The sequence below is a fragment of the Colobus angolensis genome, unplaced genomic scaffold (assembly GCF_000951035.1).
Source record: "Colobus angolensis palliatus isolate OR3802 unplaced genomic scaffold, Cang.pa_1.0 Scaffold39, whole genome shotgun sequence".
Taxonomy (NCBI): domain Eukaryota; kingdom Metazoa; phylum Chordata; class Mammalia; order Primates; family Cercopithecidae; genus Colobus; species Colobus angolensis.
The window spans coordinates 2,923,331-2,936,765 of record NW_012117265.1 but is presented as its reverse complement, the minus strand read 5'-3'; the positions used below and the strand labels follow the sequence as shown (position 1 = coordinate 2,936,765).

Here is a 13,435-nt window from a genome sequence, read left to right as displayed (position 1 = left end):
ACTCTGTCACCCAGGCTGGAGTGCAGTGGCATGACCTTGGCTCACTGCAACCTCTGCCTCCCGGGTTCAAGTGATTCTCCTGCCTCAGCCTCCTGAGTAGCTGGGATTACAGGCATGCGCCACCACACCGGGCTAATTTTTGTATTTTCAGTGGAGACAGGGTTTCATCATGTTGGCCAGTCTGGTCTTGAACTCCTGACCTCAAGTGATCTGCCCCCGCCCCCCCCCCGGCCTCCTAAAGTGCTGGGATTACAGACGTGAGGCGTGAGCCACCACGGCTGGCCTCCTCATTCCTCTTAACCTCCGTCACAGCGTTTCAGCTTCCTGATCCTTCTTCTCACCTATCCCCTGCAGCTTCGAGGCAGAGAATGGGCCGACACCACCTCCCGGCCGCAGCCCCCTGGACTCGCAGGCGAGCCCAGGACTCGTGCTACATGCCGGGGCGGCCACCAGCCAGCGCCGGGAGTCCTTCTTGTACCGCTCAGACAGCGACTATGACATGTCACCCAAGACCATGTCTCGGAACTCATCAGTCACCAGCGAGGCGTGAGCATTCCCCCTGCCCACATGCCAGTTCCCCCAGGCCTGGTCCTGCTGGAAGCTGCCCTTCCCAGCAAGGAGTGGGGGGGCACCCACCCCTTTCCTGCTCAACACCCCCAACCTGTCCTCCCCAGTGAAGGGTAAGCAGCCCCCTGCCTCTCCTATAAAGGACTCAGTTCCTCTTTTTTTTTTTTTTGACGGAGTCTCGCTCTGTTGTCCAGGCTGGAGTGCAGAGGTGCGATCTCAGCTCACTGCAACCTCCGCCTCCCAGGTTCAAGTGATTCTCCTGCCTCAGCCTCCCCAGTAGCTGGGATTACAGGCACCCGCCATTATGCCTGGCTAATTTTGTATTTTTAGTAGAGACAGCGTTTCACTATGTTGGCCAGGCTGGTCTCAAACTCCTGACCTCCGGTGATTCACCTGCCTCGGCCTCCCAGAGTGCTGGGATTACAGGCGTGAGCCACCGCGCCTGGCCTCAGTTCCTTTTTTAAAAAATATATTAAAATAGTGATCGGGTCTCACTATGTTGCCTAGACTGATCTCAAACTCCTGGGCTCAAGTGATCCTCCCACCTCAGCCTCCCAAAGTGCTGGGATTGCAGGCATGAGCCACCCCACCTGCCCTCAGTTATTTTATAGCGTGTCCAGCCAGAAAGGTGTGAGTGCCCACCCACTGCGTCCTCCCACAGTGTGTGCATCTCACCTGACCCACCCCCCGGCCCTTCCCCCAGGTTTTCCTGAGCTAACCCCTCTTATCGTGACACTTGTTGAGGTGTGAGCTCCCCCTGAACCTGCTCTGCCTCTTCCTCTCACTGGGTTCCTCCAGGCCTTGCCCCCAGCCATTGCTGTGCACACCTCAGCCCCCTTGGTCCCCTTCCTGTTCACTGCTCCCTCATCAAGCCCCGCCCTTGCAACATATTCACCTCAGGTCAGGCTTGGAAGCTCACACTCGTAATCCTAGCACGTTTGGAGGCTGAGGCAGAAGGATTGCTTGAGCTCAGGAGTCTGAGACCAGCCTGGCCAACACAGCAAGACTTCATCTGTTTTTTTGTTTTTGTGATGAAATCTCGCTCTGTCACCAGGCTGGAGTGCAGTGGCACAATCTTGGCTCACTGCAACCTCTGCCTCCCGGGTTCAAGCGATTCTCCTGCTTCAGCCTCCCAAGTAGCTGAGACTACAGGCGTGCGTCACCATGCCCAGCTAATTTTTGTATTTTTAGTAGAGACAGGGTTTCACCATGTTGGCCAGGATAAGATGTCATCTCTTTAAAATAAAAAATAAATAAAAAGGTCAGGCACGGTGGCTCATGCCTGTAATCCCAGCACTTTGGGAGGCCAAAGTGGGCAGATCGTTCCGGGACAGGAGTTTGAGACCATCCTGGCCAACATGGTGAAACCCCGTCTCTACTAAAAATACAAAAATTAGTGGGGCAAGATGGCACATGCCTGTGATCCCAGCTTCTTGGGAGGCTGAGACAGGAGAATCACTTGAACCTGGGAGGCGGAGATTGCAATGAGCTGAGATCACGCCACTACACTCCAGCCTGGGTGACAGAGTAAGACTCTGTCTAAAAAAAAAAAAAAATCCCAACCATATTCACCTCTCCCCTCTCCCCTTTTCCACTTTGTCTCTTCTCCCCCGACCTACCTGAGCCACCCTCCTTGACTGCCATTTCTTCCACGATCAGCTCTGGACACATGTCCACCCTTATGCAGGACAAGTGTTCTTTCCCTAGGTCCCACAGAGTCCCCTCCCTCCCGCTCAGCCTCCCTGGGTCCAGCCTCACAGGGCATCTACCCCAGAGAGTTGATACTCTGCGGACCCCTGACCTGCCTCTGTCCTCAATCACAGGCACGCTGAAGACCTCATCGTAACACCGTTTGCTCAGGTGAGACCTCTTCCCAAATGGTTAAGGAGAGAAGGGGCTCCAATGCTCTGCCACACTTGGGGACAGGGCCCAGCCCCGCTGCCTCTCTGGGGGGACCCCAGTCCTCACTGTCACTCCCCATCCCAGGTGCTGGCCAGCCTCCGGAGCGTCCGTAGCAACTTCTCACTCCTGACCAATGTGCCCGTTCCCACTAACAAGTAAGTGAAGGCTGGGCTGCAACAGCTGTGATCATAAGGTGAAGCATACCCAGGTTCTGCTCTCAGCGCTGCTGTGTGACCTCGGGTGGGCAGGTGACCTCTCTGAACCTCTGTTCGGACAACAGCTCCCAGAGAGCCAGAGAGCCATTGCAGCTCAAGCACCTAAGACACAGAGGTGTTTTTGTTGTTACTGTTTTTTGTTTGTTTGTTTGTTTGTTTTGAGATAAGTCTCACTCTGTCACCCAGGCTGGAGTGCAGTGGCATGACCTTGGCTCACTGCAACCTCTGCCTCCCGGGTTCAAGTGATTCTCCTGCCTCAGCCTCCTGGATAGCTGGGATTACAGGCATGCGCCACCACACCGGGCTAATTTTTGTATTTTTAGTAGACTTGGGGTTTTACCATGTTGGCCAGGCTGGTCTCAAACTCCTGACCTCAGGTGATCCACCCGCCTCAGCCTCCCAAAGTGCTAGGATTACAGGTGTGAGCCACCGTGCCCAGCCCAGAGGTTTGTATGAATAAAGATTTAGGGGTCTGGATGCATGGTGGTGAGGCCACAGCCACAGCCCCCGGGCCCACCCTGGGCCTTGACACCAAATTGCTGGGCAAATGGCATTCCATGGTGCTTCTGTTGCCCCTCTGTAAAGCGATGATCACAGCCAAGCGTGCTGGCTCATGCCCATAATCCCAGCACTTTGGGAGGTCAAGGCAGGAGGATCACTTTAATTCAGGAGTTCAAGACCAGCCTGGGGGAAACAAAATAAGACCCTGTCTCTACAAAAAAAACAAAAAAAAATTAGCCCAGCATGGTGGCATGTGCCTGTGGTTCCCACCTACACAGGAAGCTAAGGCAGGAGGATCATTTTGAGCCCAGCAGGTTGAGGCTGCAGTGAGCCGTGTTCCCACTACTGCACTCCTGCCTGGGTGACAGAGCAAGACCCTGGTTCAAAAAATAGATAAATAAAGTGGGGATTGCAATGTCTCCTTTAGATAACTGCTGTGAGGAGAGGAGATGATATCTAGAAAGTGCTAGAATATTACCCTGCACGTAAGGGCAGAATACATAGGAGTGGATCTTCATTGTTTTAGGGCAAGAGATGTGGCTGACAGCTGCCAGTCCTTCTAGGAGTGGGAGATAGAGACATCCTTAGGGGCTTGGAGGATTTGTGGGGAGTTAGTCAAGAGAGCAGAGATCTTGGAAACCCAGGACCTGATCTGATCTGCCACGTGGCAGATCAGCCACGTGGTCTTGAAGAAGCTGTTTCACCTCCTTGAGCCTCAGTTTCCATATCTATACAATGGATTTTTCTGGGGCTCATTGAGGCTGCAGGCAGAGTACATGGCAGCGTCTCTAGGACACGGTGAGCATTCAGACAAATGAAAATTGGCACTGTTCATGGAAAGCAGGAGGCAGAGACCTGGTGGGGGGGGACCCAGGCTGATGTTGCAGCCCCATTTTTTTTTTGCAGGCGGTCCCCGCTGGGCGGCCCCACCCCTGTCTGCAAGGCCACGCTGTCAGGTAGCTAAGCCCAGAGGGGTGGGAAGGGGTCCCTCTTGCTGCCCCAGTGGGGGTCCCTCAGCCCCTTCCCCACCCAGCAGTCCACTCACCTGGCGAACCCCTTCACCGCGGGCTGGGGCCTCTGGGCTTCTGCCTACAGACCTTCTCAGTCACTACCCTGGCTGCCCCTTCCTTAGAAGAAACGTGTCAGCAGTTGGCCCGGGAGACGCTGGAAGAGCTGGACTGGTGTCTGGAGCAGCTGGAGACCATGCAAACTTATCGCTCTGTCAGCGAGATGGCCTCGCACAAGGTGTGCAGGTGGTGGGCAGAACCCCTGGGCGGGGCTGGCGGGGGCGGGGCCGGTGGGTAGAGCCAACCACTGGATGCGAGCAGTGGGCGCGGCCTGCGAATGGAGCCAGCCACTAGGTTGTGCCCGTGGGAGGAGATAGCTACTGGGTGTGGCTGATTAGGGCAGGGCCAATCCCTAGGCGGGGTCTGGTGGAGATGGGTCCTATGGGTGGAGCCAACCACTAGGTTGGGCCTGTAGGCGAGGCCTACTATTGGGCGTGGCTCATGAGGGTGGGGCCAATCTCTGGGTAGGGCCTATGGTATGGGGTCAGTCCCTGGGTGGGGCCAATCCCTGGATGGCAGCTTCAAGGCTTGAAGCTCCTGTAGATTCTGACTTTCCCCAGGGCTGGAAGAGCCTGGTGTGTGTTGTGGGGTGGGGTGTGTCCGTCTGGTTGTACATGTATCAATAGGTGACCGTTTCCGTTGGGGGGGTTGATGCTTTTATGGTCTGCAGGGGTGTATCTGTGGCTGTAGGTCTGTGTAGCTGCTGGTCTATTGGCTACGCATTTGCAGTGCACGTGTGTTGGCAATAGATTCTGAAGAGTGGCACCCCAGTGTGTACCTGTGGAGGGTGTATAGGTGTGCACGGGTGATTATGCAGGGCTATAGGTGTGTGGGGTTCTGCCAGAGGGGTGCGCATGTCTGCAGGAGACAGTTGGACCAGATGGGAAACTGAATGTGTGGCTCTATGTGTTTGTGAATGTGTGTGTGTTTGCAGGGCTGCAGGGGTGACTGCAAGGCTCCCATGTACAGTTGTGCGGACCATGCACTGCAGAACTGCGAGGGACACCATTCAGGAAGCGGGCAGTATGTGTGAATGATGCTTCCTGGAGTTGGAGAGAGTGGTAGCAGCCCTTGTGGGCGGGTGTCTATCAAGAAATGATCTGTAGGTGGGAGTGTCTTTGTTGGGGGGTGCTAACAGCAGTGGGTGGAGGCTTGTATGGGAACATACCAGTCTGAGGGCGATTGTGTCCCTGAGGGTGGATCAAGCATCTGAAATGTAGCTGTGTCTCTGGATATGGGTCTGAGGGTGTTTCTGCAGTGGGGTGTGTGTGTGTGTGTGTGTGTATTTCTGCATCTGTGAGTGTATTTCCTTATGGATTTGTTGGGGTATGTTTGTGTCCAAGGACAGTGGATATCTGCAATGGTTGGAAAGTGTGTCTGTGGGTGTGCTTAGTGTATGTCTGTAAGTGTGGCTGACTGGGAAGGCCAAGGCAGGCGGATCACCTGAGGTCGGGAGTTAGAGACATGGAGAAACCCCGTCTCTTCTAAAAATATAGAATTAGCCGGGTGTGGTGGAGGGCGCCTGTAATCCCAGCTACTGGGGAGGCTGAGACAGGAGAATCGCTTGAACCCAGAAGGCGGAAGTTGCAGTGAGCCAAGATCGTGCCATTGCACTCCCGCCTGGGCAACAAGAGTGAAACTCCATCTCAAAAAAAAAAAAAAAAATTGTGGCTGGCATCTCGGTGTCTGTCCCTAGATGTGGGTCTGGATGTAGGTCTGGATGTGGGTCTGGATGTAGGTCTGGATGTGGGTCTGGATGTAGGTCTGGATGTGGGTCTGGATGTAGGTCTGGATGTGGGTCTGGATGTAGGTCTAGATGTGGGTCTGTGCCCTTGGATGGGGTGTGTCTGAAGGCATTTGCTATATGCTTAGCTGTGCACCTATATATGTGTTGGATATCAGAGTTGTGACTGTCTCCGGGTTTATGTGTGTGTGTGCGTGTGTGTGTGTGTGTGTGCTGTAAGTGTACAACAAAGCATTTGGGTAATCTGTGTGTATTCAAGTGTCAAGTGCCTGGATGTGTGTGGGTGTCCCTGGAAGGTGTGTCTCAGGGTGTTTGTACGTTTGTGAGTGTAAAGTGGGTGTGTGTTTCTATCTCTGGGTGTGTCCATGGAGGGGACAGGTCCTGATGTGGACAGCCCACCTAGGTTCTGGCTGAGGCCCATGGTCTCTGATGCCCCTTTAACGCCCCCCCACCCCCAGCACCACCTGACATCCCATGCAGCCTGCCAGTGCTGCAGTGAGCACACACGCACACACACGGGTGCACACACTGAGCTCCGCAGCCTCCTCCTGGGACCCTTGCCCTGCCCCCCTCCCATGGGCACGGACCCCCCACCGCCTCCACCCACTGCCACGGGGGGGCCCATTGGGGCCCAGGGCTAGCGGACCATGTAACCAGCGCTGCCGCCGGGAGCGCGGAGGGGAAGGGAGCCCCCAGCCCTGCTGGGCCGGCCCAGGCCCCTCCGCGGCTCCCCCTTCCACTGCCCACCTGCCCGGCACCCCCTCCCCGGTGGTTGTTAACCCCGGGACTCCCCAAGCCCAGCCTCTGTGTGCAGCAGCCCCGGGCGGGCTAAGTGTCCAAGATGCCCTTGGTGGATTTCTTCTGCGAGACCTGCTCCAAGCCGTGGCTGGTGGGCTGGTGGGACCAGGTAGGAGAGCGCAGGGTAGGGGGTGGGCAGGCATCCTGGCGAGCCGGGCCCCTGGTGTGGGCTTGTGTGTGAAGCTGTGCACGTGTGTGGCCTGGAGATGAAGCCTTGTGACTGTCTCTGTGTGGCCCAGGGCTGGGCGTGGATGGCGGGCAGCTGGGGGTGTGTGACTCTCCCTGGGGGTGGACTGCAGGTCCCTCACTGGGTGTGACTGTGTCAGTGCCTGGATGTGTGTGTGTGTCTGCCTGAGTGTAGGCTTGTTTGCCTGGGTCACAGTGTGGCCCTGGTCTAAGATCATCTAGCTCTGACTGTGGTGTTGTGTGTTGGGCTGTGTGTCTGAGCCCAGAGCTGCCTGATATTTTGGGGACATGTGACCCCAAATGTCAGAGACTGTCTTATTTTGCATGCCCTTTGATCTGTGTGTCTAGGTTGTGTGACGCTGTGTAGGACCGAGAGCCTGTGACTGTGTGTGTGGTTGTGTGATATTTTGTGGGTCCATCTTGTGTGGATGTGTGTGTCTCTGTACCCAGGGTCTCTGTGTGGCACTGGGAGGGAGCTCCCTGTCCCAGCATGGGCCATGCAGGCTCACCCCTCCTGCCAAGTGTCCCTCCTGCTTCCCTGGACAGAGTCTGCTCCTGTTTTTGGGGTGCTGTGGCAGAGCTTGGGGGTGGGGAACCAATGCCCTTTCTCCTCTGTGTACAATGTCACAGCAGAGGCCTGTGCAGAGTGGCATGGGGGGACCAGGAGGGGCCTCCAAGCCTGATTTTGGGTATACTCTGTTCATCCGTGCATCTATCCACCTCTCTGGGGTTGGGGGAGAGGGGGCTGGGATGGGAAGCCCCTCCCCCTCCCCTGGGTGGTCAAACTGGGATTTCCTCAGCTCACCATTCTCCCCCACCCCGGCTAAACCTTTCTGTCCCCCAGAGCTTGGTTACCACGTTCCCTTTTTCCAAACTGAGCTGGGGGCCAGGAGCCAGGACCCCCAGGATTGGGGTCCATGTCTGGGAAGACTTGGGTCGGGGGCAGCTCTGGGAAGGCAAGGGTTAAGGGGCCTCCGGCTTGCCCCCCTTTTCCCCAGCTCAGCAGCTGGTTGGAGGGGGAGTTGCTAAGGAGACTCCCATCGCCATGGCGACGGGATTCTCCTGCTTCCCCATTGGTTCCCTTTTAGGCAGGAGCCCCTCCCTTCCACAGGTGCCCCTGTGGCTCCTCCTTGGGGGAAATGGGGAGGGGAGCCCCTCTTTCCTCAGGCAGGGAGGGTTATGCTGATCATGATTCCCCAAACCTGGGGACCTCCATCCAGAGCTGGGAGAAGAGGAAGGGCTGACCCCACCCCCCCAGCAGTCTTATAGGGCCTCTGTTGGCTGAGCAGAAAAATAGGAGGGACTCATGGGGTCTTGAGGCATTCTTGGGAAGGACTGACACCCTCCCCACCACTGTGCTTCCCCCATCATTTCTTCCTTGTTGACTTCTTTACCTTAGTTCAAGAGGATGTTGAACCGTGAACTCACACACCTGTCAGAAATGAGCAGGTCAGGAAACCAGGTCTCAGAGTACATTTCCACAACATTCCTGGGTGAGTGAGGGGAAGCACATGGGATTGGAGGGGGGACACTTGGGGTAGAGAGGGGTCTGCCTCTGACCCTGGGTCCTGTTGGTCACATTTTCCTAGGGACTCGGACTCTCAACTCCCCAAAGGTCAAAGTCACCCTTTCCAACAGCCCTCACATTCCTGATGCCTTCAAACTCTGTGAGACCCCCAACTTCTATAGAACCCAATATTTGAAATCATCCATGAGCTGAAAACCCTTCTAAACTTTAAAAAGCCTCCAAGCGCCGGACACGGTGGCTCAGGCCTGTTATCCTAACACTTTGAGAGGCTGAGGCGGGCGGATCACTTGACATCAGCAGTTTGAGACCCACCTGGCCAACATGGTGAAACCCCATCTCTACTAAAATACAAAAAATTAGCCCGGCATGGTGGCAGGTGCCTGTAATCCCAGCAACTCAGGAGGCTCAGGCAGGAGAATCACTTGAACCCAACGGGTGGAGGTTGCAGTGAGCTGAGATCACTCCATTGCACTCCAGCCTAGGCAATAAAAGTGAAATTCTGTCTCAAAAAAAAAAAAAAAAATTAGCTGGGCGTGGTGGTGTGTGTCTGTAATCTCAGCTACTTGGGAGGCTGAGGCAAGAGAATCACTTGAACCCTGGAGGCAGAGGTTGCAGTGAGCCAAGATCATGCCACTGCATTCCAGCCTGGGCAGTAGGGTGAGACTCCATCTCAAAACAAACAAACAAAAACCTCTTTGTTTTAGACACTCGCTTGAACCCAGGAGGCAGAGGTTGTAGTGACCCAAGATCACGCCACTGCTGCACTCCAGCCTGGGCGACAGAGTGAGACTCTGTCTCAAAAACTAAACAAAAAAAAGCCTCCAAGCTGGAAAGCCTCCCAAACTGAGTAGAACCCCAAATTCAATAGAATTTCCAAACTTGGATTGACTCCCTTCCAAACTCAGTAGACTTGCCCAAACTCAAGAGAGATGCCCAAACTCACTAGAGTTCTCAAACTTAAGGGAAGTTCTGTGCTTCTGAGTCCACAAAAGGCCCCCAAACTTTAGCAAACCTCCAAACTGAAAAACCCCCCAAATTCAATAGGATCTCCAAACTTGGTATGATCCCCCCATTCAGTAGACTCCCAAAATTTTAGAACCCTAATCTCTAGAAGATTATCAAGCTTAAGAACCTGTAAGAGGCAGGAAGAGGCAGCTCATGCCTGTAATCCCAGGACTTTGGGAGGCTGAGGCAAGAGGATCGCTTGAGCCCAGGAGTTCAAGACCAGCCTGGGCAACATAGTGAGAACCTGTCTCTGCAAAAAAATTAAAAACTAGGCCGGGCGTAGTGGCTCACGCCTGTAATCCCAGCACTTTGGAAGGCCAAGGTAGGCAGATCACGAGGTCAGGAGTTCAAGAACAGCCTGACCAACATGGTGAAACACTGTCTCTACTAAAAATACAAAAATTAGCTGGGCGTGTTGGCACATGTCTGTAATCTCAGCTACTCAGGAGGCTGAAGCAGGAGAATTGCTTGAACCTGGGAGGTGGAGGCTGCAGTGAGCTGAGATTGCATCACTGCACTCCAGCCTGGGTGACAGAGTGAGACTACATATAAAAAATAATAATAATAATAATAAAATAAAAAATTAGTCGGACATAGTGGTATGTGCCTGTGGTCCCAGCTACTTGGGAGGCTGAGGCAGGAGGATCAGTTGAGCCCAGGAGTTCGAGGCTGCAGTGAGACATGATTGCGCCACTACACTCCAGCCTGAGCGACAGAGCTGAGATCCTGTCTCAAAAAACAAACACCTGTAAGAGTCCTAATTCAATGGAACCCCAAATGCACCAGAATACCCCAGATTCACTGAAACCCTTAAGTTCATGGGTTCCTCAAAATGCTCAAGCTAAAGATGTCCCCCAAAACTCAAGATAATTTAATCCTCGCAGTTTATCACCATACCCCAAAGGCCCCCAAATTCAGGAACCGCCCAGACAAGCTCAAGAAAAGTGTGGGGGCTGGGCGCGGTGGCTCATGCCTACAATCCCAACACAAGAGGCCAAGGCAGGCGGATCATTTGAGGTCAGGAGTTCAAGACCAACGTGGCCAACATGATGAAACCCCATCTCTACTAAAAATGTAAAAATTAGCCGGGCATGGTAGCAGGTGCCTGTCATCCCAGCTACTCGGGAGGCTGAGGCAGGAGAATCGCTTGAACCTGGGAGGTGGAGGCTGCAGTGAGCCAGAGATTGTGCCACTGCACTCCAGCCTTGGCGACAGAGGTAGACTCTGTCTCAAGAAAAAAAGTGTTCGGAGTTTCCAGTGCTCCCACTAGTGATGGTGGGGTGTGTCTCTGAGTTCTGAGGATCTACCAATGGGAGCATAGCATGCAAATGACCCGTATTAGGCCCTGTCATTGACCAGCTAGCTCCAGGTCACAATGGGTGACCTTGGCTGAGCTCTGGGAGCCCCTGAAAGCTCAGGAAAAGGGCTCCTGGGGCTGTCCCCTAGGCAGACTGGTGCCAAGGTGGGCGGTGGGGGGCAGGGACATGGAGCCAGTGACCACCCTTCCCTCTCTCTTCCCAGTGATGCCATCCCCCACATCAGCACTATTGGCCCCCATGCTAGGGTCTTCCCCACCCAAAAAGGTTCCTTGGGTTTTCAGGGTAGGCAGTGGTTCTCCATGGCATCCCCACCTCACTTCCTGACTTCCCATGCCACTCTCCATCCAAATCTGATGATCAGACTGGGGCCATCCCAGAGGCCTGGGCCCCTACTCCAGCCCACCACCTCCCGGAAGATTTCCCGCATCCCCTCTGGTTTCCTGACTCTGAGTAGCCAACGGCATCACAACTGGAAGGGTTCTGCCCTTTCGGGTGAACCTTCCCCGTAGGTGGTAGAGGGCTGAAGGATAAGGGAGCCTCCAGGGGTAGAGGGCGTGTTCACACTTGTTCCCGCTTCCCATCTTCTGCAGACAAACAGAATGAAGTGGAGATCCCATCACCCACGATGAAGGAACGAGAAAAACAGCAAGCGCCGCGACCGAGACCCTCCCAGCCACCCCCGCCCCCTGTACCACACTTACAGCCCATGTCCCAAATCACAGGGGTGAAAAAGTTGATGCATAGTAACAGCCTGAACAACTCTAACATTCCCCGATTTGGGGTGAAGACCGATCAAGAAGAGCTCCTGGCCCAAGTGGGTGGGGGCTCAGTAGGGGCCGGGCTGGAGGGGGTAGTCTCCTGGGACCCCGAGAAAGACTGGGCGTTGGGTTATGTCTTAGGCCAGGTTTCCTAGAAGCAGAGCCTGAGGTGAGGGTTTGAGCCCATCTTGAGGCAAGCATGCTGGCGCATCGTTCATTGCCTGGGGGCTGTCCCCAGGGGTGGACGTATCACCTCTTCCCTGTAGCTCCTGTCGGGACTAGTCTTCTGGAAAAATGGGCAGCTGTGAGCCGTAGCAGGCAGCACTCCCAGCTGCAGGGGGATCGGTGTACAGACCAGTAACGCTGATCCAGACTGCGCCCCCATAGTGTCCCCAACGGTCCAGACCCGGGTTTCACTCTGAGCTCTTCCAGGAGACGGTGGCAGTGGAAGTGATCCATCTTTGGTGGCTCACTCAGCTGAGGCTTATTGTAACCCTCTTTGAGCCACCTCCTCCAGTGAATCTTCCATTCAGTCACCTGGCGTTTAGTTATTTGTTTTTATTTATTTATTTATTTTGAGATGGAGGCTTGCTGTGTTGCCCAGGCTGGAGTACAGTAGCATGATCTCCGCTCACGGCAACCTCCACCTCCTGGGTTCAAGCGATTCTCCTGCCTCACCCTCCTGAGTAGCTGGGACTAAAGGCATGTGCCACCACACCTGGCTAATTTTTGTATTTTTAGTAGAAATGGGGTTTCACCATGTTGACCAGGCTGGTCTCAAACTCCTGGCCTCAAGTGATCCACCTGCCTTAGCCTCACAAAGTGCTGGGATTACAAGTGTGAGCCACTGCACCTGGCCAACTGGTGTTTATTAAGCAGCTACTATGTGCTGGCTGTTTTCTGGATTCTGGAGAGACATAGAAAATAAGCCCTTCTTCCTTTCTCCTCTGGGTCTGGTGAACAGCTTAGCTAAGAGGCTGAGCTGTGCTGGGGGCTAGTCGTGCTGGCTTCCCATCCTAGCTTTGCCACTTATGAGCTGCATAATCTTGGAAAAGTCACATTGCTTCTCTGAGTCTTGGTGCCTTCACCTGCCAAATGAGATCAAGTACTTAGAGCAATACTTGGCAGATCATAAGTGCTCAAAAGACAGTGGCTGTGATTGCTTTCGTTATTTTGCAGCCCAGTAGGACGAGGGCAGTACATTCTGTGCTGTTGAACCTGTCACCCACTGGGTGAGCAATAATGCTGCTTCCTTCAGACCAAGGCTTCAAATTCCTAGGAAATATTCTCCAGGGCCCTGAGTCTTACAGGCTACTGACCTCTGGCCTCCGTCTCCACCAGGAACTGGAGAACCTGAACAAGTGGGGCCTGAACATCTTTTGTGTGTCAGATTACGCCGGAGGCCGCTCGCTCACCTGCATCATGTACATGATATTCCAGGTGATGGGGACAGCTGGGGGTGGGCCCGGGTGAGGGGCTCAGAGTGGGGCGCTGGGGGCCAGCAGAGGTCACCACCCTGCCCCTGCCTGCTCTCAGGAGCGGGACCTGCTGAAGAAATTCCGCATCCCTGTGGACACGATGGTGACATACATGCTGACACTGGAGGATCACTACCACGCTGACGTAGCCTACCATAACAGCCTGCACGCTGCCGACGTACTGCAGTCCACCCACGTACTGCTGGCCACGCCTGCGCTAGATGTGAGTGACTGCCCTGTCTCCCCGTCCCCGTCGGTCTTTGTGACTGCCTCTTTTGCCTCCTGTGTGTCTCTCTGACCCTGGTTCTCTGACCTCCATCTCTTTTTGACCCTATTTCTCTCTCTCTTTTTTTTTTTTTTTTTTTTT

General features: G+C 54.6%; 1 protein-coding gene across 5 annotated transcripts in view; it reads left to right on the top strand.

Moving 5' to 3' along the window:
* The window catches only part of PDE4A (phosphodiesterase 4A, cAMP-specific), a 63,628-nt gene that overhangs the window by 30,724 nt on the left and 19,469 nt on the right, over positions 1-13,435 (top strand). For 3 of the 5 annotated variants that reach the window (XM_011954850.1, XM_011954849.1, XM_011954851.1), the window contains 9 exons: positions 355-546; positions 2,391-2,427; positions 2,554-2,624; positions 4,092-4,141; positions 4,318-4,430; positions 8,380-8,473; positions 11,423-11,646; positions 12,932-13,030; positions 13,127-13,291. In XM_011954850.1, the coding sequence (XP_011810240.1) occupies positions 355-546; positions 2,391-2,427; positions 2,554-2,624; positions 4,092-4,141; positions 4,318-4,430; positions 8,380-8,473; positions 11,423-11,646; positions 12,932-13,030; positions 13,127-13,291 (1,045 nt within the window). Of the gene's footprint in view, positions 1-354; positions 547-2,390; positions 2,428-2,553; positions 2,629-4,091; positions 4,142-4,317; positions 4,431-6,512; positions 6,904-8,379; positions 8,474-11,422; positions 11,647-12,931; positions 13,031-13,126; positions 13,292-13,435 lie in introns of those variants that run through there. The other 2 variants (XM_011954852.1, XM_011954853.1) reach the window with 2 other exon arrangements.